At 45.1% G+C, this 25,966-nt stretch overlaps 1 protein-coding gene across 1 annotated transcript; it reads right to left on the bottom strand.

The window, feature by feature from the left end:
- Positions 1 to 2,256: 2,256 nt before the first annotated feature.
- On the bottom strand, positions 2,257 to 24,346 carry rad51c (RAD51 paralog C). Its single transcript, XM_041197747.1, has 9 exons — positions 24,173 to 24,346; positions 19,757 to 20,015; positions 17,264 to 17,430; positions 15,408 to 15,541; positions 9,823 to 9,954; positions 9,245 to 9,311; positions 6,601 to 6,661; positions 4,319 to 4,379; positions 2,257 to 2,985 (listed from the first exon to the last, which is right to left on the bottom strand). The coding sequence occupies exons 1-9, from the start codon at positions 24,288 to 24,290 to the stop codon at positions 2,878 to 2,880; spliced, it is 1,107 nt and encodes a 368-aa protein (XP_041053681.1). The 5' UTR covers positions 24,291 to 24,346; the 3' UTR covers positions 2,257 to 2,877.
- Between the last annotated feature and the right edge of the window lie 1,620 nt (positions 24,347 to 25,966).

Raw genomic sequence — 25,966 nt, 5'->3', positions numbered from 1 at the left:
AGGCAATTAGAGAGATGGGGCAGGGGTTGAGGCCATGGTGGGCATTAGGGTGAGAAACTGGTGGGTGTCTGGTGCACACAGAAACTCTAGGAGTCAAAGGGAGGGAAGAACATGGGGAACAGAACAAGTACATTTTTGCAAAATTCAGACGGTTCAAAGGTATTATGAAATGTAATCAATTAAATTAGATTAAAAACATTTCGCCTTTTAATCTTAGTTTAATTAAACGTGATTCAGTTGTTTGATGAAGTAGATGAGAGTAGGGCAATTGATATTCTATATATGGGCTTTCAAAAGACATTTGATAAAGTGTCACATAACTTGTTAGGCATCAGCTGGAGCATTATGTTTAATTTTGGAGGCTACACTTAAGGAAGGGTGTCAAGGCCTTTGTGAGGCTGTGGAGGAGATTCATTAGTTTGTTATCGAGGATGAGGGACTTTGCTGATGTGCAGAGATTAGGGAAGCGTGAGTTGTCCTCCTTATAAATGACATTAAAGGGAAATTTAACAGAGGTGTTACAAAACATTCTCAACGTTTTGAAGAGTAAATAAGGAGAAAGGGGTTCCATTGGCAGTGAGGTCAGGACACGGATTTAAGGAACTGACAAAAGGACCAGTGGGGAGAACTGGAGAATTTATGTTACGCAATGAGCTGCTATGCACTGTCCGAAAAAGCGGTGGAAGCAAAATCACAAGTAACTTTCCAAAGGGAATTGGATAAATACCTGAAAAAGAAAACTTAAGAGCGAGGAGCGTGGAACTAATTGAATAACTTTCTCAGAGAGCTAGCAGAGGCATGATGGACCAAATGGCTTCCATCTGTGCTATAAGATTCTACTACACAGCAGGCAGTACCACATCCCTCGAGTACATTCATTTCAAATAGGTTCAGGTTTATGACACAGCATTCATGACTAAGAAAGAGTGTTGTGTTAGCTATGATTTATTTTTCATGGATTCTTAAATCCAATTTGTTCAGGGCTGCACCACAGGCAAAGCTTCATCGGGTGGCAACAGACTGCTTTCCAGAGCTGCAGCATTTGTCTCTCTGCCTCGTGTCTAACACGAGTCTCATCTCCCTAAGCAAAGTTCATGCTTTTTTCCTTTAAGCCAGCCAGAAACAAAACAAACGTGGAGCGAGCTTCATCATCAGGTCTGCATTCAGCTCCACCAGGTTCGCATTTAATCACTTAACTCCTTGCAATCTCTCGCTGCCAATACAGAGGACGAGGTGGCTTCTGTGGTAGCAGTCTCACCTCTGAGTCATGAAGCTCGTGGGATCAAGCACCACTAGACAGACTGGAGGACATAATTCAATGTGATGTGGAGTGTTATCCTCTCAGAGGCATTAGCCACTTTTAGGTAGGTGTAAAAGATCCCATTGCACTGGTCAATAGAAGAGCGAGGGAGTTCTCCCTGGTGCCCTGAACACTATTGATTCCTCAAACAACAAAAAAAATAGACTATCTAATCATTTATCTCATTGTTGTTCCTGGATGTTCTTTATCAGTTCTCGTTGCAGCATTTCTTACTTTACAACAGAGACCACACTTAGTAAAGTACTTTATTGGCTTTGGGATCTCCTAAGGTTGTGACAGGTGCTTTCTAAATGCACGTTCTTTTTTTAAATACTTACCACATTTGAAGCAGTTGACTCCTTGCTAGTGTACAATTCTTCAAGGACTCTGCTATGGCCTTACATCATGTGCAATGTCCAGACGATGAGTGTTGTCATTTCTTAGGTGATATTTAGACATGGAATAAGGGAAGAGTACCTCAGTTGAAACTGTTCCTCTTCTAGCACAATATTCAATACAAAATACAGTGAGAGTCACTGACAGCACAAGAAAGAACTTGGATTTCACAACCTCACGACATCCCAGATTACTCTAAAGCCAATGAAATACTTTATTAAGTGTAGTCACTGTTGTAATGCAAGAAAAGCAACAACAAGCTCCGTGATAATGAGCCAGATCAGGGGATCTTTTACATCCAGTAACAAGGGCAGCAAGTGCCTTGGTTTAATGCCTCATCTGAAAGACAGCACCTCCTACAGTGCAGCACTCCCCTCAGTACTGCACCGCAGGTTCAGCCTGGATTTTGTCCCCAAATCTCTGGACAAGCAAACAGTGACTAAGATAAGTTTTGTATTGTGAACAATGATGGGGGTTTGTGCAGAAATGGTTCGCACAGACTGTGACAAGTGCTCAGGGGCAGTGGGAGACAAACACCAGGCCGGGTGGGGGGAGTGATGGTTACAAAGTACATTTACTTAATACAAGCCAAGGCAGGAGAGGAACAGGAACATTCATTGCACAGAACATTAACAGTTGGAATCCAGTGAGTAGGTGAAAAGGTTTCAACAAGTGTGAAAATCTCTTCAGATTCGGTGAGGTTCAGAAGTATTAAAGTATTATAGCCAATGATGTCATTGGCCAACTATATCATTGTAATGACAAGTTAGCCTCCTTTTGGTATATAACAAAGGCTGGAAATGGGGTTGGAGACTGAAGCGGTTCATAGTTTAAAGTCTCTGTCTCCGACACTCCGACTAGGAAAGTCTTGGTTTTCTTTGCCGGCCACCATTCTACAACGCTCCACAGTCACATGGCCGAGAAAGGGAACTCAGCGGTGATGGAATGGGGCCAATGACTTGGTGGCTCCCAACTCTTTGTAAAGTCACTTTCAATTTTCTGATCCAACAGGATTCACACGACCTGCTGGCAGATTATCATTAGAGTTCACAAGGCCAGACCCAGTGGGGGACCCAAGTCGAGCTACACAGTTGCACCCAAAATATCCAATCAGCTTGCCACATTTGGTTCAAACTGAGTCTCTTTAATACACTGGTTGAAATGAGACAACGTGGAAGGTGTCACTGTCCATCCTCGTCCTCTGTTCTCAGGCGCTTGCGTGGGTTGTCCCCATTGACGGGTGAGGCTGAAGGTGGGTCTGCTGGTTGGACATCCCGAAAACCAAACGACTGAAAACGAGACAATGGGGAGAAATGAACAGCAATTAAACAAACTCAGCTACAGGATTGGGAACCTTTGAACAACGAAAATTGATTATTTGATAGACAACACCTTCTCGATCACATCTCTATCTCTCTTCCCCTCCCCATTGTAATCTTTTACCCCTCCCTGTTGTGCCATCTCACTGCTTCCCCCATCACCTTTCATCCCCTACCCCCCACATCACAACCTCTCATCCCCTCCCCTCATCGCAAGCCATTTTATCCCCTCCCCCACATTGCAACCCATTTCATCCGTTTACCACTCCCCCAGCCATAAGACATTGGAGCAGAAATTAGGCCATTCGGCCCATCGAGTCTGCTCCACCATTCAATCATGGCTGATAAGTTTCTCAACCCCATTCTCCCGCCTTCTCCCCGTAAACTTTGATCCCCTTACCAATCAAGAACCTATCTATCTTGGTCTTAAATACACTCAATGACCTGGCCTCCACAGTCTTCTATGGCAATGAATTCCATAGATTCACCACTCTCTGGCTATAGAAGTTTCTCCTTATCTCTGTTCTAAAAGGTCTTCCCTTTACTCTGAGGCTGTGCCCTTGGGTCCTAGTCTCTCCTACTAATGGAAACATCTTCCCCATGTCCACTCTATCCAGGCCTTTCAGTATTCTGTAAGTTTCAATCAGATCCCCCCTCATCCTTCTAAACTCCATCGAGTATAGACCCAGAGTCCTCAAATGTTCCTCGTATGTTAAGCCTTTCATTCCTGGGATTATTCTTGTGAACCTCCTCTGGACCCTCTCCAGGGCCAGCACATCCCTTCCTGAGATACGGGGCCCAAAATTGCTCACAATATTCTAAATGTGGTCTGACCAGAGCCTTATAAAGCCTCAGCAGCACATCCCTGCTTTTATATTCTAGTCCTCTCAAAATAAATGCCAACAATGCATTTGCCTTCCTAACTACCGACTCAACCTGCAAGTTAGCCTTAAGAGAATCCTGGACTAGGACTCCCAAGTCCCTTTGCACTCCAGATTTCTGAATTCTCTCCCCATTTAGAATACTACAGCCACCAATATTACCCCAGGAACTGGGAGTACTCAATACTGATATTTGATGGACTGTGCTCCATCTTCCAGCACTGACACCCCTCAGCTAAATGTGCATGGGTGGAATTTTAGGGTCCGTTGCAGCGGGGGCAGAGCTGTAAAACGCAGCGAGCTCTTCAGAAGTCCATTGACTTCGGCGGGACCATAAAATCTGTCTGGCGTACAGTTCCGCCCCATGAAACAAAAATTAGAACCTAACATAGCAATTTTTGGAAATATATTGCAAGACTCACGGTTATCCGGTATGGTACAGTCGCTTCTTTCTGACTTGGGGATTTGTAGAGGGAGGCAAACCTAGAGGAGGGGGGCAAGAGAAAATCTAGGAGAAAGGGCTTTCAAAATGCGGTTTATCACATGTCGGACAGGTTCATGTTACTGGCGAATGAGCAATGCCCACAGTCTTGGCCTCAGTAAGGGGCACTGGATGGGAGAAGCAGAACACTGCAGAGGATTTCATTCCACTTTCCCCTCACTTGCTCAGTCAGCTGCTTTGGAGATCAAAGCCTTTTAAATTTTCAACTTTTATTTTCAGAGTGAGCACTGACACCACCATGTCAGCCAATGAGCTGAAGGCAGGGTGGGACTTACAGTAAACAGAGCCCATTTAAACAGGGTCACTGAGAACTGCAGCATTAAAAAAAAAAGCTCATCATCAGAACTACAGCAACATCTCCCGGTAAAAGCAGGGTGATTTCTCTCTCAAAATGAAGCAGGTGGAGGATAGTTACACGATACAAATTCTGTGCATGAAATCAAACAGTCACTGATAGCAGTGATTGATGAGGGGCTTACCAATCATCATTCTGACTCTAAATAGTGGTGTTCATATACGTAGCCCCTTTATTTTTGCCTGGAATGGATGGAGTTTTTAAGGCCGAGATCAATAGTTTTTTTTAAATTGGGTTAAGGGTATCAAGTGGTATTGGAGCGAAGGCAGGTAAATGGAGTTGAGCTGCAGATCAGCCATGCTCTAACTGAATGCTGAACAGGCTCGAGGGGCTAACCAATTAAATTTGGCCAAGTTGATCTGCTTGGATATAAAGTGGGACCATCAGCCTCTTTGAGTCAGTTCACAACTGTGTGCTCAAAATAATACTCAATGATGGTACCAGTAACATTTGGGAGCCACAGACAACAGCAGGGCACAGGAATTAAGAATGGACATGGTCTGGCTCTCCCAGCCAGGGGCTGAAAGGGATAAATTATGAGGACAGGTTGCATAGACTTGACTGTTAGTTCCTTGTGTACAAGAGACTAAGGTTGATCAATTGAGGTGTTTAAGATGATTACACATGTCGATAGTTTCTCTATCCACCCTATTTCCTCTGGTGTAAGGATAGAGGACAAGGGGAGTATAATCTTAAAATTAGAACTAGGTCATTCAGGGACGATGGCAGCAAACACTTCTTCACTCAGAGGCTAGTGGAAATCTCCATGCCACCCCTGCTTCCCCCCCCCCTCCCCTGCCAAAAAGCTGTTCACGCTGGCAGGGCGGTGAGGGTCAATTGAAAATTGAAAAATTGAGATCGATAGACTTTTGTTGGGTAAGGATATTAAGGGATACAGAATCAAGGTGGCTAGATGGAGTTAAGATGCAAATCGAATTGAATAGCAGTGCAGGCTGAAGGGGCTGAATGGCCACCTCTCGTTCCCACATTGTGACGATAAACTCATTGTTTCAAATGTAACACTTAACTGGGAGATTGGTTTCTGGTGAATAATATCAGATGTTCTTCATTCTTCCATGGGATGTGGACTTCACCGGCAAGGCCAGCATTTGTTGCCCTTGAACTGAGTGGCTTGCTAGGCCACTTCAGAGGGCAGTTAAGAGTCAACCACATTGCTAAGGGCCAGACCAACCAGGTAAGGATGGCAGATTTCCTTCTCTAAAGGACATTAGTGAACCAAATGGGTTTTTGCAACAACCGATGGTAGTTTCATTACTGAAACTAGCTCTACAATCCAGATTATAATCCAGTTGCCATGGTGGGATTTGAACCTGTGTCCCCAGAACATTAGCCTGGTCCTCTGGATTACTAACCCAATGACATTATCACTATGCCAAATTCTCCCCATTGATGTGCCCTGGTTCACTAATGTCCTTTATAGAAGGAAACCTGCCATCCTTACTCAGTCTGGCCTCTATGTGACTCCAGTCTCTGCACCACATGTGGACAATCTCCAAGGCAACCAGGGATGGGTAATAAATATTGGCCTTGAAGTCCATCCAGAGAATGAGTAAAATTAGATTGCCTTATTTTTAGCTAGATTTTACAGCACAGAAACAAGCCATATGGCCTGATTGGTCCATGCCATTATTGAAACCTTACTCTGAGATTTGACACTTAGTTACTGTATGGTGTCCTTGGAAGTTATTGTGTGATATACCAAGAATGATAATTCCTGTCTACGTTGTAGGAAGTGAGTATACTGGGTTGAATCACCTGAAGTTCTAACCAGCTGCCCCATGTATAACTCAAGACCTTTGACCTCTTACCTCCATTTGACTTCTTACCTCAGCTTGCCCTCCCAGCGGAGAATTAAGCGGATGGTGGCTGCATGACCCCAGCTTTCACCTGATCAAAATGACAAACCATTTTAAGCAGCATAAGATAGCCATAAGCATTAAAGAGTTCTGGAGGAAACAGAAGGAGAAGGTCTCCTCTACACCAGAGTCACCAAACTTAGATTGCGTCATCGCTTTATTGAACACCTCCGCAAGTGTGACAGAGCTTCAGGTCACATGTCACTTTAATTCTTTCCCCCACGCCAGCTCTGTCCTTAGCCTCTTACACTGTTCCATTGAAGCTCAACATAAACTCAAGAAACAGCACCTCACCTTTTGATTAGGCACTTTACAGCCTTCCAAACTCAATATTGTGTTTCAGATTATAACCAATGATCCCATCCTTTTTTCCAGACAGCAGTTGTTGGTGATGATGATTCTGCTGTTGCCATTTACACCTTCCCTAGCCCAATTTGTGTCTCTTTACTTGTCCTGTTATCTTTGCCTTGTACCATCATCCCTTTTGTCATTTAATCTCTTTCCAGCCTATCATAGAACTTCCCCTTTTGAACCTTGCTGGAAAGAGAGACATGTTGCCAACGTTTTTCATCTTGCACTCATCAGGACAAGCGCAAGAATGCCAAGTTTCAAATGATCACAACAATTTATACTGCAGGAGAAAAGGGGTGCTGATTGGTTGGCAAGTGGACTCCAATTGGCCAAGGCGTTACCATGGAGAAAGCAATGGGGAACTATAGGCTCCCCATGCTCCCGGCAATTCACAAAAGGTGCAAAGTTTGAACATATTCCTTTGTTTGCAGACAACGGGTCCCAGCGAATGAATGCATTGCGCTTCTAGCAAGCGCAAATGAGCCATAAAAGCTCGACTGATTATCTTAAGTTGGTTGTTACTATAGTTATTAGCACACTCAGGATTGTCCAGCAAGTGCTGTCCAATCATGGAATCACATCCAACAGTAGGCATTTTGTTTTGGGTTTTGCAAGTGCAGGCTGGTTAAGTACGGTCAGTACTCTGCCTATTACGAACAACTGGAGGAACATGCTGTTTGATTTGATAGACCCAAGAAGTCATTCTTGGTAATATAGACAACTAAATGTAACCAGGATTTGGACTGTCAGCTGTCAACAATTGGCTACATCATAGTTTAATAGCGTTAGAAAAAAAATTTGACAGCACGTGCATCAATTATTTTAAAAAGCAGCCATTTCCCACACAGTAAACACGAGTGATATTTATTTTATTTTTAATATGGTGTAGCCAGTTGTTGCTGCAATTTTAAATGGAGACTGACTACGGATGAGTAAAAAAGAAAAAGAGGACTTGCATTTATATAGCTCACAACCACTGAACGTTTCAAAGCGCTTTATAGCCAATTAAGTACTTCACAACAGTGACTATGCTCCAGAGATGTAGGAAGCACAGCAGCCAATTTGCACACAGAAAGCTCCCGCAAGCAGGAATGTTAAAATGACGAGTAGTAATCCGTTTTTGAATGGTTTCCTTGACAGAAGGCTCACTAGCCAGAAGAGACTGATTTAAAGTATTTGGCAAAAGGTTTAAAGACAACACGAGGAAACACTTTTTCACACGGTGATTTGTGGTCTGGAATGCTCTGCCTGAAAGGGAAGCACTTTCAGTAGTAACTGAACAGCAACTCAAAATATGTTGAAGACATGTGGGGGAAACATTTGAGGGGCTTGGGGGGAGTTGGGGGAGGGGGGGAGGAGGGGAGGGGGAGGCAGGGGAGTGAGATCAATTGGATGGCTCTTTCAAAAGAGTTGGCACAGACATGATGGCTGAATGGCCTCTTGTGTTGTATCGTTCTCTGATGAGCAAGGATTCCTCTCCTCATTGCTATCTGATGATTCCTGGTCTACGTGTGTTTGATAGAGGTATTCATGACGGGTCTGGACAAAGTAGGTGGGGAGAAACTGTCCCCACTTGTAAAAGGATTGAGAGTCTGTGGGGGGGTGACGGGGGGTGGATGGGGGCACAAATTTAAAACAATTGGCAAAAGAAGCAAAAGCGATACAAGAAAAAACTTTTTCACACAGCGAGTGGTTGGGGTCTGGAATGTGCTGCCTGAGGTGTGGTGGAGGCAGGTTCAATCGAAGCCTAATCCCCTTTTGAATGCTGTGATTAGAAAAGGAAGAATGTGCAGGGTTACGGGGAGAGAGTGGGAGAATGGCACTAAGTGAATTGCTCATTTGGAGAGCCGGTACTGACGTGATGGGCTGAATGGCCTCTTACTGCACTGTAACAATTCTGTAACTGAAGGATCAATATTGGCCAGGGACCTGGGGAGAGCTCCCTTGCTCTTCTTTGAAATGGTGTCACAGGATCTTGTACATCGGTCCGAGAAGGCAGATTAGGCTTCAGTTTTACATCTCATTCAGTAAAACAGCACCTCTGACAGTGCAGCATTCCCACAATACTGCACTGGAATGTCATCCTGGATTTTTGTCCTCAAGCCCTGGAAACGGGACTTGAACTGAGAACTTTGTGATTTACAGGTGAGAGTGCTACCAACTGAGACAGGGAAGAAGGAAAGATTATTTTCTTAAAGAAAACTACCCCAAGATTCATCGCAACCAGCCCATGTGAAGGAAACAGTAGGTCTCATCCACTCACCTAGTGCAGGGACTAGTGCGGACTGGACTTGTCCAAACCGTGTGGTCATCTGGTTGATCAACACTACCTTAAAGAAGAGAGGCACACTATTAATGCTGAGCAGCGTAAAGGATCCAGAACATCCCAGAAAGTAACAGAGTTTGTATCAGGGAGAAAGAATCGATTTATCATCAGGGGAACTTTAAAGCAGCTAGTCATTGGGATTAACAGGTCAGCTGAACCCTATTATTAGATTATTGTTTATTCTGTCAGACTACTGCTTAAGTGAACACTTTAGTATCAAACAGTTCATTTGTTCTGGAAAAAGGGAAAAGCAGAGTCCAGTCTGGTCCCGAGGCGGGTGTGGTGCAGGGTCCAGCTCAGTTCCAAAAGCAAAGTGGAGTTGGCTGAAACAAGGTCAGGTGTGGAACGACCTAGTTTGCTCTGAAAGTGAAAGAGTTTGGACTCCAGTTGGGTCCAGTCGCTGGGGCAAGGCTGTGTCCAGTCTGTCGGGGGAGAAGGAGCTGGGTGGGGGGGGGGGGTCCTCATTTGTCCAGTCATTCCTACTTCATGACAAGGTGAAGCCAGGTTTCACTTACCGCCACACTGTGGTCATTGGCCATGCTGATGAGCTGCTGGGCCAATCCATTCAGCAGCCGTGTCCGCAGTGACAGATCCTCCAGGTTGTGGCGGAATGGGAAGGCGATGCTGTCAATCACCACAATCTTCACCTGGAAGAACAGGGAATGGACTACAGCCCAACAACATCCAGGAAAACACACATTGCAATTACCAACCCTCCTATCTAAGACACTGAATCATGTTGGGGAATAGCACCATTGTAGGCAGGCAGATGGGACCGCGGTTTAACTTCTCATCCGATAGATGGCACCTCCAACAGTGTAGCACTCCCTCAGCAGGGAAGGTCAGCGTAGATTTATTGTCGCTTTAACATAACTTCCTTGCTTTTTGTGCTGCATGCTTCGATTAAGGAAGCAAGCGATCCTGTGTGCGATTTCAAAAAACAGCCTTTTCTGTTTATAAAATTTTTTGAGGAAGTATAAAAGAGTCATGGTCAACAGAGTGTAACCCACACCTGGCAAAGACTTTCAATACAGAATAGCCAATACCAGGGCCTGGGATTGAAGTGTTGACCGCTGTGTTAGCTCCGGTCAGTGTCGCTCCACTTTTGTTGGGCAGAGGGTAGTGCAATTTTTGTGGGAGAAATTCCCTCAGCATCATCCATCCCCAGCTCTCCAACTCCAACCTGATCTCGGTTGCAGTGCACTGCTCCATCTAGTGGGCTTACTGAGAAATTCAACCCTAAGAGTATTGTGTACATTTTTGGGCTTCTTACTTAAGGAAGGGATACTTGCACTGGAGGCAGTTCAGCGAAGGTTCACTAAGCAGATTCCTGGGATAAAGGGGTTGTCTTATGAGGAAAGGTTGAGCAGGTTGGGCCTGCACTCATTAGAATTTAGAAGAATGAGAGGTGGTCTCTTTGAAACATATAAGATTCTGAGGAGGCTTGACAGGATGGATCCGGAGAGGATGTTTCCGGGAGGGGGGGGGGGATGTAGAACCAGGTGGTACAGTTTAAGAATATGGGATCTCCTGTTTAAGACGGAGATAAGGAGGAATATATTCCCTCAGAGGATTGTTAATCTTTGGAATTCTCTACCCCAGAGAGCAGTGGAGGCTGGGTCATTGAATATATTCAAGGCTGAATTGTGATCAACAAGGGAGATAGATGAGGTTAACAGGCAGGAAAGTGAAGCTAAAGCCACAATCAGATCAGCCATGAATTTACTGAACAGTGGAGCAGACTCAAGGGGTCAAATGGTCCACCTACTTTTTTTTATTTGTTCATGGGAATATGGGCGTCGCTGGCTAGGACAGCATTTTTATTGCCCATCCCTAATTGCCCTTGTTCAGAGGGCATTTAAGAGTCACCTTGCCGTGGGTCTGGAGTCACATGTCCCTAAAGGGCATTAGTGAACCAGATGAGTTTTTACAACAATCGGCAATGGTTTCCTGGTCATCATCAGACTTTTAATTCTAGGTTTTTATTATGTCCCCAGACGCGGGTCTCTGGAATACTAGTCAGTGACAATACCACTATGCCACAGCCTCCCCTCCTCTCCTATTTATTATGTCTTAATCCAGTGCTCCATCCAGGATCTGACTGAGGTCTGACATGTTAACCCAACTTTTCCCTGTTTAGACCCAGACAGAGCTGCTGAGTATTTCCAGCACTTTTTGTATTTATTTCATTTTGGGTTCTTGTTTTCAATTTATACCACTACATAGTGGGACATCTAAACAGTGAGAGTTTAGGGAGAGAAGAGATTTGGGACTCCAAATACACAAACCATTTAAAATCAGTAAACAGGCAGGAAAAGGCTACTGGAATCAAATGAGCTGTATTACAAAGGGGAGGAAGTGATGTTCCAGTTATACAGAGCCTTGGGCCAACCCCATCTGGGGTGTCGAAACATTGAAAGATTTACAACATAAGAGGCCACTCAGTCTCTCCTGTCCAAGCCGGTTGGAAAAGAGTGATCCAGCCTAATCCCACCTCCCAGCACCAGGTCCACAGCACCTCCACCTCTTCCTTTAGGTACCTAGCCCTAAGATGGTGTTGGTGACCGCGGACTTTCAGTGGATTGGTCCATGATTGTGCTTAGCAAAGTACTGCAGTGGTTTGCTATTGCCTTACGCAGTTATGACTGACCAGGAAATTCTCCTGCTCTTACCGCCTGATGGGAGGATTTACAGGCTGAGAATCAACCTGTTTGGCCACATTACAAAGTCCCCAGAGCAGGACTTGAACCGGGGACACTACCACAGCACCACAAGACCTCCTTATTACAGCACCACAAGTGCATGTCAAGATGTATCGAAAGACTCTATTCAGCTTTTGGAACTGCACCTCAGGAAGGCTATACTGGCATTGGAGAGGGTGGAGCACAGATGCACCAGAATGATAACAGATTTTACAAGTGTGGCTGGTATTCCCGCGCATCAATAGAATGATCGCAGCACAGGGGGAGGCCATTCGGCCTGTCATGTCTGTGTCAGCTCTCTGCAAGACAATCCAGCTAATCCCACTCCCCTGCCTTTTACCCCCCGTCTCCTTGCAAATGTTTTTCTCTTCAGATAATTATCCAATTCTCTTTTGAAAGTATCAGCTGAATCTGCCTCCACTGCACTCTCATACACAGCATTCTGGATCCTAGCCACTCACTGTGTAAACAGGGTTTTCCTCATGTCGCCATCGATTTTTGGTGATTGACAAAAGAAGCAATGTCCTATGGTTCTTAACCCTTCCAACAATGGGACAGTTTCTCTCTATCTATTCTGTCCAATTTCTCATGATTTTGAATACCTCCATCAAATCTCCACTTAATCTTCTCAAAGGAGCTCAGTCCCAACTTCTCCAATCCATTTACGTAACTGAATTTCCTCATCCCTGGAACCATTCTCGTGAATCTTTTCTGCACTCTCTCTAAAGCATTCGCATCCTTCTTAAAGCATGATGCCCAGAACTGGACAAAGTACTACAGTTGAAACCCGATCAGTGTTTTATACAGGTCTATCATAACTTGTGCTGGGAGAATGTAAAATACAAGTCCAACTTCTATTGAAGAGTTGTGCCACCCTAAAAAGGAATTTCATCTTTGTTCTCATTTTCCTGAAATGCACTATGAACATACAAACAGGGAATAAGGGTGGGCCTTTTGGCCCCTCAAGCCTGCTCCGCCATTTAATAAGATCATGGCTGATCTGATAGTAACCTCAAACCTGTATCCCACCTACCCCCAATAACCTGTCACCCCCTTGCTTACCAAGAATCTATCCACCTCTGCCTTAAAAATATCCAAAGACTCTGCTTCAACTGCCTTTTCAGGAAGGGAGTTCCATAGATTCACGACCCTCAGAAAAAATTTTTGCCTCATCTCTGTTTTAGGCGGATGGGCCCTTATTTTTAAACAGTGACCCCTAGTTCTAGATTCTCCCACAAGAAGAAACATCCTCTCCACATCCAGCTTGTCAAGTCACCTCTTACTCTTCTAAATTCCAGTGGATACAAGCTTAGCTTGTTCAACCTTTCTCCATAAGACAACCCGCCTATTCCAGATGTTAGTCTGGTAAACCTTCTCTGAGCTGCATCCAACGCATTTACATCCTTCTTTAAATAAAGTGGCCAATACTGTACACAGTACTCCAGATGTGGTGTCACTAGTGTTCTGTATAACTGAAGCATAACCTCCCTACTTTCATATTCAATTCCTCTTGCAATAAATGATAACATTCTATTAGTTTTCCTAATTACCTGCTGTACCTGCATACTAGCCTTTTGTGATTCATGCACAAAGACACCCAGATCCCTCTGCATCTCAGAGCTCTGTAAACTCTCACCATTTAGAGAATATACCTCTTTTATTCTTCCTACCAAAATGGAAAATTTCACATTTTCCCACGTTATATTCCATTTGCCAGATCTTTTCCCACTCACTTAACCTCTCTATATCTTTTAGTAGCCTCATGTACTCTTCACAAATTACTTTCCTATATTTATGTCATCAGCAAATTTGGCAACCATCCCTTCATCCAAGTCATTTATATAAATTATAATAAGTTGAGACCCCAATGCTGATCCCTGTGGCACCCCACTTGTTACATCTTGCAAACCTGAAAAAGACCCATTAATGCCTTTTCTCTGCTTCCTGTTAGCTAGCCAATCTTCTATTCACGCCAATATGTTATCCCTTATACCATGAACTTTTATTTTCCGCAATAACCTTTGATGTGACACTTTACCAAATGCCTTCTGGAAATCTAAGTACAGTACATCCACTGGTTCCCCTTTATCCAAAACACATGATACTTCCTCAAAGAACTCCAATAAGTTGGTTAAACATGATTTCCCTTTCACAAAACCATGTTGACTCTGCCTGATGACCTTGAGCTTATCCAAGTGCCCTGCTATAGCTTCTTTAATAATAGCTTCTAACATTTTCCCTATGACAGATGTTAAGTTAACTGGCCTGTAGTTTCCCACTTTCTGTCTCCCCGCTTTTTGAATAACGGAGTTACATTTGCTATCTTCCAATCTAATGGGACCTTCCCTGAATCTAAGGAGTTTCAGAAAATTAAAACCAATGCATCAACTATCTCACTAGCCACTGCTTTTAAGACACAAGGATGGAGTCCATCAGGACCCGGACACTTGTCAGCCCGCAGCTCCGACAATTTACTCAGTACCACTTCTCTGGTGATTGTAATTTTCTTGAGTTCCTCCTTCCCTTTCATTTCCTGATTTATAGCTGCTTCTGGAATGTTACTTGAATCCTCTATAGTGAAGACTAATGCAAAATACCTGTTCAATTCATCTGCCATTTCCTTGTTTTCCATTATCAGTTCCCCAGACTCACTTTCCTATCAGACCAACGCTCACTTTGTTAACTCGTTTCTTTTTTAAATATTCATAGAAACTCTATCTGTTTTTATATTTCTGGCTAGCTTTCTCTTGTACTCTAATTATTCCCTCCTTATTAATTTTTTAGTCATCCTTTGCTGTTCCTTATATTCTTAAATCGGCCATTGATAGGCTTGCTCAGGAGGTCCAAGGAGGCTGTTCTATGGTTTCCTCTCTTCTTAAGGGCTAACTAGCCTACAACTTTCTGCGTCTTCCCTTCAAAAGATGTCCCTTCCTTGTAGATCCATCCGAAAGTAAAGGTTCATCAAACCTCCGACCTCTACCACCTAGAAGGGCAGCCGACATGTGAGAAGACCACCACCTGCAAGTTCCCTTTCAAACCACCCACCGTCCTGATTTGGAACTATAATCGCCATTCCTTCGCTGTGTCAAAGTCCTAGAATTCCCTTCCTAACAGCACTGTGGGTGTACCTACACCACTGGACTACAGCGATTCAAGATGGTAGCTCACCACCACCTCCTCAAAGGCATTTAGGGATGGGCAATAAATGCTGACATTGCCAGTGATGCTTGAATGCTGGGAATGATTGTAACATGTGGTAATGTCAGGGCCTTAAACTTTCACCCCTCTCCCACCAGCTGAGTCTGCTGTCAGTCTGAGTTGAAAGGTCGGGGAATGGAGGGGAGGGAAAAGTTAAACCACCAGTTCCCCTGATAGCTAAAGCCCAAGCCTGAGCATACCTTACGATGTTCCGCCAGGAAGTCAGGCAGCAGGTGAACCTGGGCCAGCAGCTCCACGTAGTCATGGCAACGGAAGTAGTAGATGTGAGAGAGGATGCTGGAGACAGAGAAGGCCTGTGCTGCTTCGCGCTGAACTGCAAGACAAACGGACACTATCAGCTACAGAGAGAGGCAGCCTCCCAGCTTCATCATGATTTTCACCATGAGAATTGGAAAACTACACATAGGAACAGGGGGAGGCCATTCAGTTCCTCAAGCCTGTTCCGCTGCCCTTTGTGTGAAGAAGTGCTTCCTGTTATCACCCTTGAATGACCTGGCTCCAATTGTTCTGGACTCCTCGCCCCCACCAGAGCAAATAGTTTCTCCGATCGACCCTATCAACACCTACAATCATCTTAAACATCTCGATTAGATCACCCCTTAATATTCTATATGCAGGGGAATACAAATCTGATCTATTCAAATTGACAACTAAATAGCTGAGAAATTGGTCTTTGCGGCACCTGCTTTTCATTAAGGCCCCAAGTTAGTGAGCAGGAAGTGCAGAGGTTGTCCCCAGAAGTTAATCCTTTTAGACCCAGTATGATTCTTGTGACTGCACTGCGCCCACTCCAGGGAGCTAGATGCATGGGATGCTGATTTGAATAAAGCTGCGTCCCTGATGTGAGGCTGTGTCCACCAGGGGAGGAGGGCGCTGGTCAGGAGCTCCGACCCTGCGGATATCCCGCTTATAACACGGACGCACAAGGAAAGGCTCCCCACCTGCGGTGTCACATCGTGAATGTCCCTCCATTGTATTCCAGTTTACGGCCTTAAATGAAGCACAGTGGGCTAGAGGTTCGAGAGTTCTCAGCTTTGTGTGCTCTGGGAAGTGTGTGTGTGCATGCACTCACCCGCTGTCCACCATTTTAGGGCCTTGATAGGCCACATGGTGCTCGAGAAACAGCTGGCATCAGACCCAATTTCTCCGCGATTCAGCTGTTAATTTAAATATGATTTTGAACTTCATTGGCTTCTTATTTTGCTCACGTTTTCCAATAATAGTTTCTTTGTTTGGGTGGGTTACATCACAGCAGTTCGATGCAAGAGTTTTAAAAAAAATAATTAAAACTTGTTTTGTTTTTGTGAATCTTTACGAACAAGCACAAGTCAGTCAGTTTGTTCATAAAAATTAATTTCCTCAATTATTTTCACATTCATTGTGGTAGTTGCTAATTCTTGCTGGATAAGTCCCTCAAATATCAGTCCCCTTCTGGATTCCCTCACTACAACATTGACTATACTTCATGAAGTACTTCACTGACAATGGAGCCCTTTGGGAGTCCTGACATAGCTGTGACTTTCTCTCGCTTTTCATTACAAAAATAGAAGAACTTGCATTTATGAAGCATCTTTCACACCTCCAGAGCATCCCAATAAAGTACTTCATAACCAATGAAGCACATTTTTAAACAGTGTATTCACTTTATGCATAGCAAGATCCCATTGAGATAAATAATCAGAGAGTCTGTTTTTGATGATGTTGCTTGAAAATAGATATTTGCCCAGAACTTCACCGCTCTTCACCATATAGTCCTTTAGGATCTTTGACAGAGGACAGCGGGGTCTCAGTTGGATGCCTCAACCGAAAGGCAGTGCAGTACTCCCCCAATGCTGCAAAGAGAGAGTCGACCTAAATTTCACGTTCAGGCCTCTGATGGGACACTTGAACTCATGACCTCTTGACTCAAGAGGAGAGCCACAATGGACAGTCCCTGAGGACAGTTCAACTCAGGCCTCACCAAGGTTAATGATGACATCCCACAGAATGAAGAGCAAGCACCCCTGGCCCCCACCTCTCAGTTTGACCGGCTTACCTTCATCCTGGCTGGCCTCAGCAATCAGGTGACAATGGTGCACAGCAGCATGAGCGACATCCGTCACTCGGTCCACGATAAAACTGCCCTCAGTGTCGATGTACACAGACTCACCGTCAAGGCCGCCAAAGCATTCGGGGATTTGTGCGTCCACAACCAGCTGGATACTGTGCAACATGGAAAAATAAAACAGGGATCTTGATTGAGCGATTGTAAATACACAGTGTTATGGTCTCCGTAGAGACTGATGATATTTGAAATGAAATTCAAACTCCAGATAATAGGTGAAAGGATGATACATCAAGATATCATATTTTAAAACTTTTACTGCAACATTTGACTAAAATAGCCTATTGATTAAACACTCATTTCTTCTTGTAGGCAATTTATACTTTAATCTACAGAAATAAATATTTATTTTATACTGATCCCACATCACACTCCCCATGGAACTACAGTACTTGTAGCAAACAGTTCACAGTTGCTCCCAGCTTCCAAGGGGTTGCTTATTTTTCACTTTCCCAGCTAGATAGCTTCTAATCGCAGAACTGGCTTTCACTCTGTGTTACACTGTAAATTTCTTCCTCTAGCTCCAAGCTAGGCAAATCTTCCAGCCTCCCTTAACTCCTCACAACCCTGGTCTTTAATCTGAGTGTAAGCTTTCACCTGCATTCTGTGTGTTGAACAATAGAGTCAGCATTTTCTCTGCTTCAGGTGGAGGATTGGCTGTTTTCATCTCTTGCTTTCTACCTCCCAGATGGGTGTAGACCACAAAACACAAAAAACTGCAAGTTGCTGTACACCTGTAATATTCATGGATTTATACGGAAGCCTGTAACCTGATCTCAGAAATGACTTCCATTTCCCCCTCCCCATGTCAACAAGAAACACCATTAGCTTTGCATCCAAGTAGAAATGCTAATTATTTATCCTTGATCCCAATGCTCTTTTATCTTAGAAGTAAATGAATTGCTTACAGCACAACTGTTTACAACCCGAAACCTATAACACCTTTCTGGGGTTTTGGAAGACTCAGGGTCTACTCGTGATATACTCAATCTGCTGCCATTGTCTCCAAGCATAACTATCTTGCACCTTCCTTTCAGTAAAACAATTTGAGCCCTCTGATTTCTAACAATCAAACCACCCCAGGCTTACCATCAGGCCGACTACAAAAGGGTCACATGACCCCTTTCATCTACCTTAAATTTAAAGCTACAGACCCAAAATATAATAATTTTATGAACCAAGAGACACAATCCTAAAACATAATAATCCTATAACCCTTATATTTGTAACAACAGGTTGCCTATGCCTGTGCTACCTTCCTTCATCTCCAATGCTATTTCACTCCCCCCACTCTCAAACCACTCAACATCTCTGCTGCTCCTTAGATAGAATGATTTCACTCTTGCTGTGCACTCTGGGTAAGCCCAACCACCATTATGTTGGGACTGGATGCGGCTTAGTACTAAAGGAAATTTTTGTGCGGCTTGGCAGATTCTGTGGGGCTTACACTGTTCATTACGGCTTTGGAAGACAGTCGCTCAACCCACCTTTGGACTGCAGTAGTCTCACAGGTGCTTTCACTGCTGGATATCTCTCCAGAACTCCAAATAACATTCTTCGTGCTCCAGTCAGGACATTGAAATGGTGGCAGACAATTTGAATGTGAGTGTGGGGTGTGCAGTGATGTAGGGGGTGGTTGATTAGGAATAGAATTTTGGTTAGGCAAGGATATTAAGGATTACAGAACTGAGGTGAGTCAATGGAGTTACAATACAAATCAGCCATGATTGAATTGAATGGCGGAACGGACTTAAATGGCTGAATGGCCTCCTCCTGTTCTTACGGCTTCAAGACCAAGGCTGATCTAGTCACATGCAGATTCAGAGTCTTACAGCAGAGATGGAAGCCATTCAGCCCATCATGCCTGTGCTGGCTCTTTGTAAAATCTATTCTATTAGACCGACCTTCGTTAGTCCTATTCCGACAGCCCTGCAAATGTTTTTGTTTTCAAGTATTTATCTAATTCCCTTTTGGAAGTTACTTTTGAGACAGCCTATCAGGCTGTGCATTCCAGGTCACAGAAACTCACTACATAAAAACAAAGTCTCCTCTTATTCCCCCATCCTGGGTTTATTTGCCACTATCTTAAATGTGAGTTTTTTGGTGTCTGAATTTCCTGCCACTGCAGACACTTTCCAACAGGAGGTACTCAACAATGATCCAGAGCAGGAACACTGACTCCCCCAGCCCAGAGACACTGCAGCTCCTCCAGCCTTCACCCTGACTGGGACTGAGTAACACGGCAAGGACCTGAGGTCAAACCTCAGCTCTTCCAACACAGCTCACAAGATCACTGAGGCAGTCATCACCCACAGCCTGCAAAGAAATGATTATTGATAAACCTAGCAAGCTTTTCAAATTTGTAACGTGCACCTTTTTTAGTTCCAAGTTTGAAACACAGCCACTGTGCAGAGTGGGTCCTACCTTAGCTGAGTTTTCCCAACGCCAGGAGCACCGCAGATCTCCATGATTTTGCCGATGGGCACCCCGCCCCCAAGGATTTCATCCAGAGCGGAGCAGAAGGTGACAATGGAGCCTTGAGAGTGCTCTTGCTCCAGGAGTTCTAGGGCTGTGTACTTCCGAACAGACGGCAACCCCACGCTCTGTTGAGATTCCTCTCCGGAGGCCTCCCGCCTCACGATTTGTAGGATTTCCAACGCCTCCTCCTTGGAGATGCCCAACTCTAAACAGTGATGTAAAGGGATACACGTTCAAACCATTAAAACAGGACCATGTGAGGAAATGCTTCTTCACACAAGGGGTGTTTTGCATTGTGGAACAGCTGCTGCATTGGGAGATGTTAAAACATTTCTGGATGGATGAAGCAGATAGACAGATATCTCCTGATCTCAGAGTTGGTGCAGATTATTGCACACTTACAGGTATTGTTTATTTATGGATGGTACCGGCATTTACTGCCCTAGAGGCAACAATATAATGCGGGACTAGAGCTACATGGAAGCCAGACCAGGTTAGAGACGCAACTCCCCCCTCTCTACATAAATGTAAGCTTCCCTTTTCCTTTTAAAGGAAATCTTCTTAAATTTGATCAGAGCATGGAAGATAATTCCCCTCCTCTCCTTCCCCCTTCTCCTCCTGAGCGTGTAGCTCCTCAGGCACTGGACACCCTCCTGGGCCTGACTCAGTTCCTTACTGCGAATCCATCAGGCTCTGTAACCTGGGAAGGCATCACAGCCAAGCACAATTCCATCTTCACCCAACTTGCCTAAAATCTCCAGTTGGGGGGTGCTGGATTTTCCTTAGTCCAAAGGCCTCAGCTGTGCCTGCACTGTAGGAAGATAATAGCCAACTGTACCCGCTAAATCAACAACTTGTGTGTCTATAGCACTTTGAACAAAGGCACTTTGCAAGAGTGTTATCAAACAAATATGGCACCAAGCCACATAAGGAGATATTGGCCCGGGGGGGGGGGGGGGGGGGGGGGGGGGGGGTCACCAAGAGCATGGTCAGTCCCTTTAAGGAGGAAAGCGAGGTGGAGAGGTATGGGGAGGATATTCCAGAGCTTGGGGCCTGGGCAACTGAAGGTACAGCCACTAATGATGTGGTGTGATTAAAATCAGGAAGCTCAAGAGGTCAGAATTGGAGGAGTACAGATATCACAGAAGATTGTGGGGCTGGAGGAGATTACAGAGATAGGGAGGGGCAAGGCCATTGAGGAATTTGTAAACAAGGATGAGAATTTCAAAAGTGAAGCCAAACTTATAATCAGGTTCAGTAGTTGCGTGCCCAACTTTGGAACAGTGCACCCCTTGTTGCATGCATTACAGTGTGCATCCCCAATGGTATGATATCTTTGGTGAAGGTGCCCCTGTTTTAACCAGGTACATTAGAAATGACCCTGCTTTAAGCATTTCCCAATATAATTTAATTACTGTAGTGCTGGCACCACTCCCCTTGCTTTAGGTGTGATATGGTAGGAGGGTGTCCTCAGTTTATGTACATTACAGTAGGAATGCCCTTACTCTTCCTTTAGGTATATTACAGTAAGAAAATGCACTTGCTTTAGGTATATTACCATAGAAATATGCCTTTGCTTTCGGTATATTACAGTAGGATGATGCCTTTTTTTAATCATGGCATGTGGGCTTCGGTGGCTGGACCAGCATTTATTGCCCATCCCTTGAGAAGATGGTGGTGGTGAGCTGCCTTCTTGAACCTCTGCGGTCGATGTGGTGTAGGTACACCCACAGTGCTGCTAGGGAGGGAGTTCCAGAATTTTGACCCAGCGATAGTGAAGGAACGGCGATATATTTCCAAGTCAGGATCGTGAGTGGCTTGGAGGGGAACTTCCAGGCAGTGGTGTTCCCATGTGTCTGCTGCCCTTGCCCTTCTAGATGGTAGTGGTTGTGGGTTTGGAAGGTGTCGCTGAAGGAGCCTTGGTGAATTCCTGCAGTGCATCTTGTAGATGGGACACACTGATGCTACAGTGCATCAGTGGTTGAGGGAGTGAATATTTGTGGATGTGGTTTGTCCTGGATGGTGTCAAGTTTCTTGAGGGTTGTGGGAGCTGCACTCATCCAGGCAAGTGGGGAGTATTCCATCACACTCCTGACTTGTGCCTTGTAGATGGTGGACAGGCTTTGGGGAATCAGGTGAGTTTCTCATCGCACGATTCCTAGCCTCTGACCTGCCCTTGTAACCACAGTATTTATATGGCTAGTCCAGTTCAGTTTCTGGTCAATGGTAACCCCCAGTTTGCTGATGGTGGGGGATTCAGTGATGGTAATGCCATTGAACATCAAGGGGCGATGATTGGATTCTCTTGTTGGAGATGATCATTGCGTGACACTTGTGTGGCGCGAATGTTACTTGCCACTTGTCAGCCCAATCTTGGATTGCACAATGTTCAGCACCATTTGCAACTCCTCAGATACTGAAGCAGTCCATGTCCAAATGCAGCAAGACCTGGACAAAATCAAACTTGGAACTAAAAAAGGTGCACGTTACAAATTTGAAAAGCTTGCTAGGTTTATCAATAATCATTTCTTTGCAGGCTGTGGGTGATGACTGCCTCAGTGATCTTGTGAGCTGTGTTGGAAGAGCTGAGGTTTGACCTCAGGTCCTTGCCGTGTTACTCAGTCCCAGTCAGGGTGAAGGCTGGAGGAGCTGCAGTGTCTCTGGGCTGGGGGAGTCAGTGTTCCTGCTCTGGATCATTGTTGAGTACCTCCTGTTGGAAAGTGTCTGCAGTGGCAGGAAATTCAGACACCAAAAAACTCACATTTAAGATAGTGGCAAATAAACCCAGGATGGGGGAATAAGAGGAGACTTTGTTTTTATGTAGTGAGTTTCTGTGACCTGGAATGCACAGCCTGATAGGCTGTCTCAAAAGTAACTTCCAAAAGGGAATTAGATAAATACTTGAAAACAAAAACATTTGCAGGGCTGTCGGAATAGGACTAACGAAGGTCGGTCTAATAGAATAGATTTTACAAAGAGCCAGCACAGGCATGATGGGCTGAATGGCTTCCATCTCTGCTGTAAGACTCTGAATCTGCATGTGACTAGATCAGCCTTGGTCTTGAAGCCGTAAGAACAGGAGGAGGCCATTCAGCCATTTAAGTCCGTTCCGCCATTCAATTCAATCATGGCTGATTTGTATTGTAACTCCATTGACTCACCTCAGTTCTGTAATCCTTAATATCCTTGCCTAACCAAAATTCTATTCCTAATCAACCACCCCCTACATCACTGCACACCCCACGCTCACATTCAAATTGTCTGCCACCATTTCAATGTCCTGACTGGAGCACGAAGAATGTTATTTGGAGTTCTGGAGAGATATCCAGCAGTGAAAGCACCTGTGAGACTACTGCAGTCCAAAGGTGGGTTGAGCGACTGTCTTCCAAAGCAGTAATGAACAGTGTAAGCCCCACAGAATCTGCCAAGCCGCACAAAAATTTCCTTTAGTACTAAGCCGCATCCAGTCCCAACATAATGGTGGTTGGGCTTACCCAGAGTGCACAGCAAGAGTGAAATCATTCTACAGGACTACAGAACTTAGATTTGATCTGTTGGTTGTGGGATTGCTTAGCTCTGTCTATAACTTGCTGCTAATGCTGTTTGCCATACAATTAGTCCTTAGTTATAGCTTCACCAGGTTGACACCTCATTTTTAGGTATGCCTGGTTTTGCTCCTGGCATGCCCTGCTGCCCTCTTCACTGAACCAGGGTTGAATCCCTGGCTTGATGGTAATGGTAGAGTGGGGGATATGCCAGGCTATGAGGTTACAGGTTGTGTTCGAGTACAATTCTGCTGCTGCTAATGGCCCACAGCACCTCATGGATACCCAGACTTGAGTTGCTAGATCTGTTCGAAATCTATCCTGTTTAGCAAGGCTGTAGTACCACACAACCTGATGGAGGGTATCCTCCATGTGAAGCTGGGACTTAATCTTCATAACAATTGTGTGGTGGTCACTCCTACCGATACTGCCATGGACAGATGCATCTGTGGCCTTTGCTTTAGGTCAGTTACAGTGGCACTGTGCCCCTGCTTTAGGTCAGTTACGGTGGCACTGTGCCCCTGCTTTAGGTCAGTTACGGTGGCACTGTGCCCCTGCTTAAGGTCAGTTACGGTGGCACTGTGCCCCTGCTTTAGGTCAGTTACGGTGGCACTGTGCCCCTGCTTTAGCTCAGTTACGGTGGCACTGTACCCCTGCTTTAGCTCAGTTACGGTGGCACTGTGCCCCTGCTTTAGGTCAGTTACGGTGGCACTGTGTCCCTGCTTTAGGTCAGTTACGGTGGCACTGTGTCCCTGCTTTAGGTCAGTTACGGTGGCTCTTGCTTTCAGTATATTACGGCCATTCACTATCTTTTTACCTTTGCTCAGTTCGCTGGCTCTCACCCCGCTCAGATCCTCGGCGCTTTGGAAGCCGGAGCCGATCAGTTTGATCCTGATCCCGGGTGGAAGCGGAAAGCTGCCCAGGTCCCTCTGCATCTTCCCCTCCCTCAGCAGCCGGAATGCTGGGGCCTCACTTCAATCCATCTGCCCGCATCCCTCAAACAAGCTGCCGGAGCCCCCTCCTCACCCCTGCGCCTCGCTTCCTGTAAACCCCCCTCCCCCTTGGAAAACAACCCCACAATAACCCTTCAGAGACAGAAATAAACAGCAATCCGCGCTTCACAGCTCGCACCCAAACTCCAGCTTCATTCCCCGCCAACAAGGTTGTTACCAGCTCTTGGAGCCGCCTGCCGGCTTCTTAAAGGCACACCAGTCACTTAAAGGGGCAGCACAGTCCAGGAGTGAAAATACTGCAGATCCCCTGCTGCTCAATTAACATCTGCAAAGCCGGAGTCCTAACTGAAGGACGAGGTGCTGTTCCTCGACACACCATATCACCAGAGTGATGGCCATGCTGACCAACATGGAACAGGCCAGACGTCATTTTGGAGTTAACACTATGTACGGTAGTTTGAATGGGAAAGGAAATATTTCAGAGATAGTGTGAATACAAATCGGCAAGACACAAGCGAAATAATCTTTCCTTGCTGTAAACCCTCAGTGCGCAAACACCATGTGACTACATGTTGAGATCCTATATGTCCCCAGGTGTTGCGAAGGATGGGTCTGACCACATTGCTGCAGAACCGTCCAAATAGTTGGATCATGCCGTACCACCTATCCCTCGTGTAACAGTTTATGCAGAAAAACACCTTTGACCACAAGTCCATCTGGCAGTGTTCTGCATGTAATGTCTTCGAGGTCCTGCAGGAAAAGGAGATGGTAGATCCTGTCGGATGGTTCCCTGAGCAGACTGTCAAAGTCATTTGGCAGAATTCCTTATCGCTAGAACTTTCAAACAAGCACTAAGATGTAGCCTGGCAGGTGGTGAGAAAGGCCCTCCTCATCAGATCCTTCCTACATGCCCAGAGTCTCACCCCCTCCACACGTTACCCTCAAAGTGGCTGTGGTGAGGAAGAGACTGTTGTCCACCTCCTTCTGGAATGTACCTTTACAAAGAAGGAATGGAGAGAGATGCAGTCGTTTTTGTCAAGGTTCACCCTGAGCAGCTCCGTGACAAGGACTTTGTTCTCTACGAGCTGTGCCCAGGGACACATGCTGAGATAAACATCGACTGCGGCTGGAGGATCATCAACTCACTGAAAGTTGCTCTTTGGTCTGCCCGAAACTTGTTGGTTTTCCAGTGCAAAGAGTTGTCCCCAACCGAGTGTTCCAGACTGGCACATTCCAAGGTCCAGGTCTACATGCTGAGGGACGCACTAAAACTTGGGGCAGCCACTGCAGGGGCGCAATGGAGAAAGGTCACTGTCTAAGACCTTTCAGCCATAGTACATCAAGAGGCTGGAAACTGTGTAGGACCCCTCGGGCTGTATGCCTGACATTGCATATACTTTGCAAAAATCAAGAGTATTGAAATTGTATAGAGGCACCTCAGAGTGGAACATGCTTTATGAAGGAAAGTTGAATTCTATTGCACTTTCTGTAATTTTTCAATTTGAAGTGTTTGCCCTCAGGCTGTTTGCTGACATGGAATGTATGTTGTAAAGATCAAGAAAATTACAATTGTATAGAGGCCTCTGGTAGTGGAACATACTATATGGAGACAAGTTGAATTTTATTGCACTTTCTGTCATTTTCAAGTTGAAATGTTT

The sequence above is a fragment of the Carcharodon carcharias genome, chromosome 10 (assembly GCF_017639515.1).
Source record: "Carcharodon carcharias isolate sCarCar2 chromosome 10, sCarCar2.pri, whole genome shotgun sequence".
Taxonomy (NCBI): domain Eukaryota; kingdom Metazoa; phylum Chordata; class Chondrichthyes; order Lamniformes; family Lamnidae; genus Carcharodon; species Carcharodon carcharias.
This window is presented reverse-complemented; position numbering and strand designations above follow the sequence as displayed.

Bases quoted from the DNA above. Each gene is read 5' to 3' on its own strand.
- rad51c (XM_041197747.1), bottom strand. From the start codon at position 24,290: ATGCAGAGGGACCTGGGCAGCTTTCCGCTTCCACCCGGGATCAGGATC. The intron at 20,016-24,172 runs GTAAAAAGATAG...ATCACTGTTTAG, and splicing joins AGCCAGCGAACTGAGCAAAG to AGTTGGGCATCTCCAAGGAG. The intron at 9,312-9,822 runs GTAAGTGAAACC...CTCTTCTTTAAG, and splicing joins CCAATGACCACAGTGTGGCG to GTAGTGTTGATCAACCAGAT.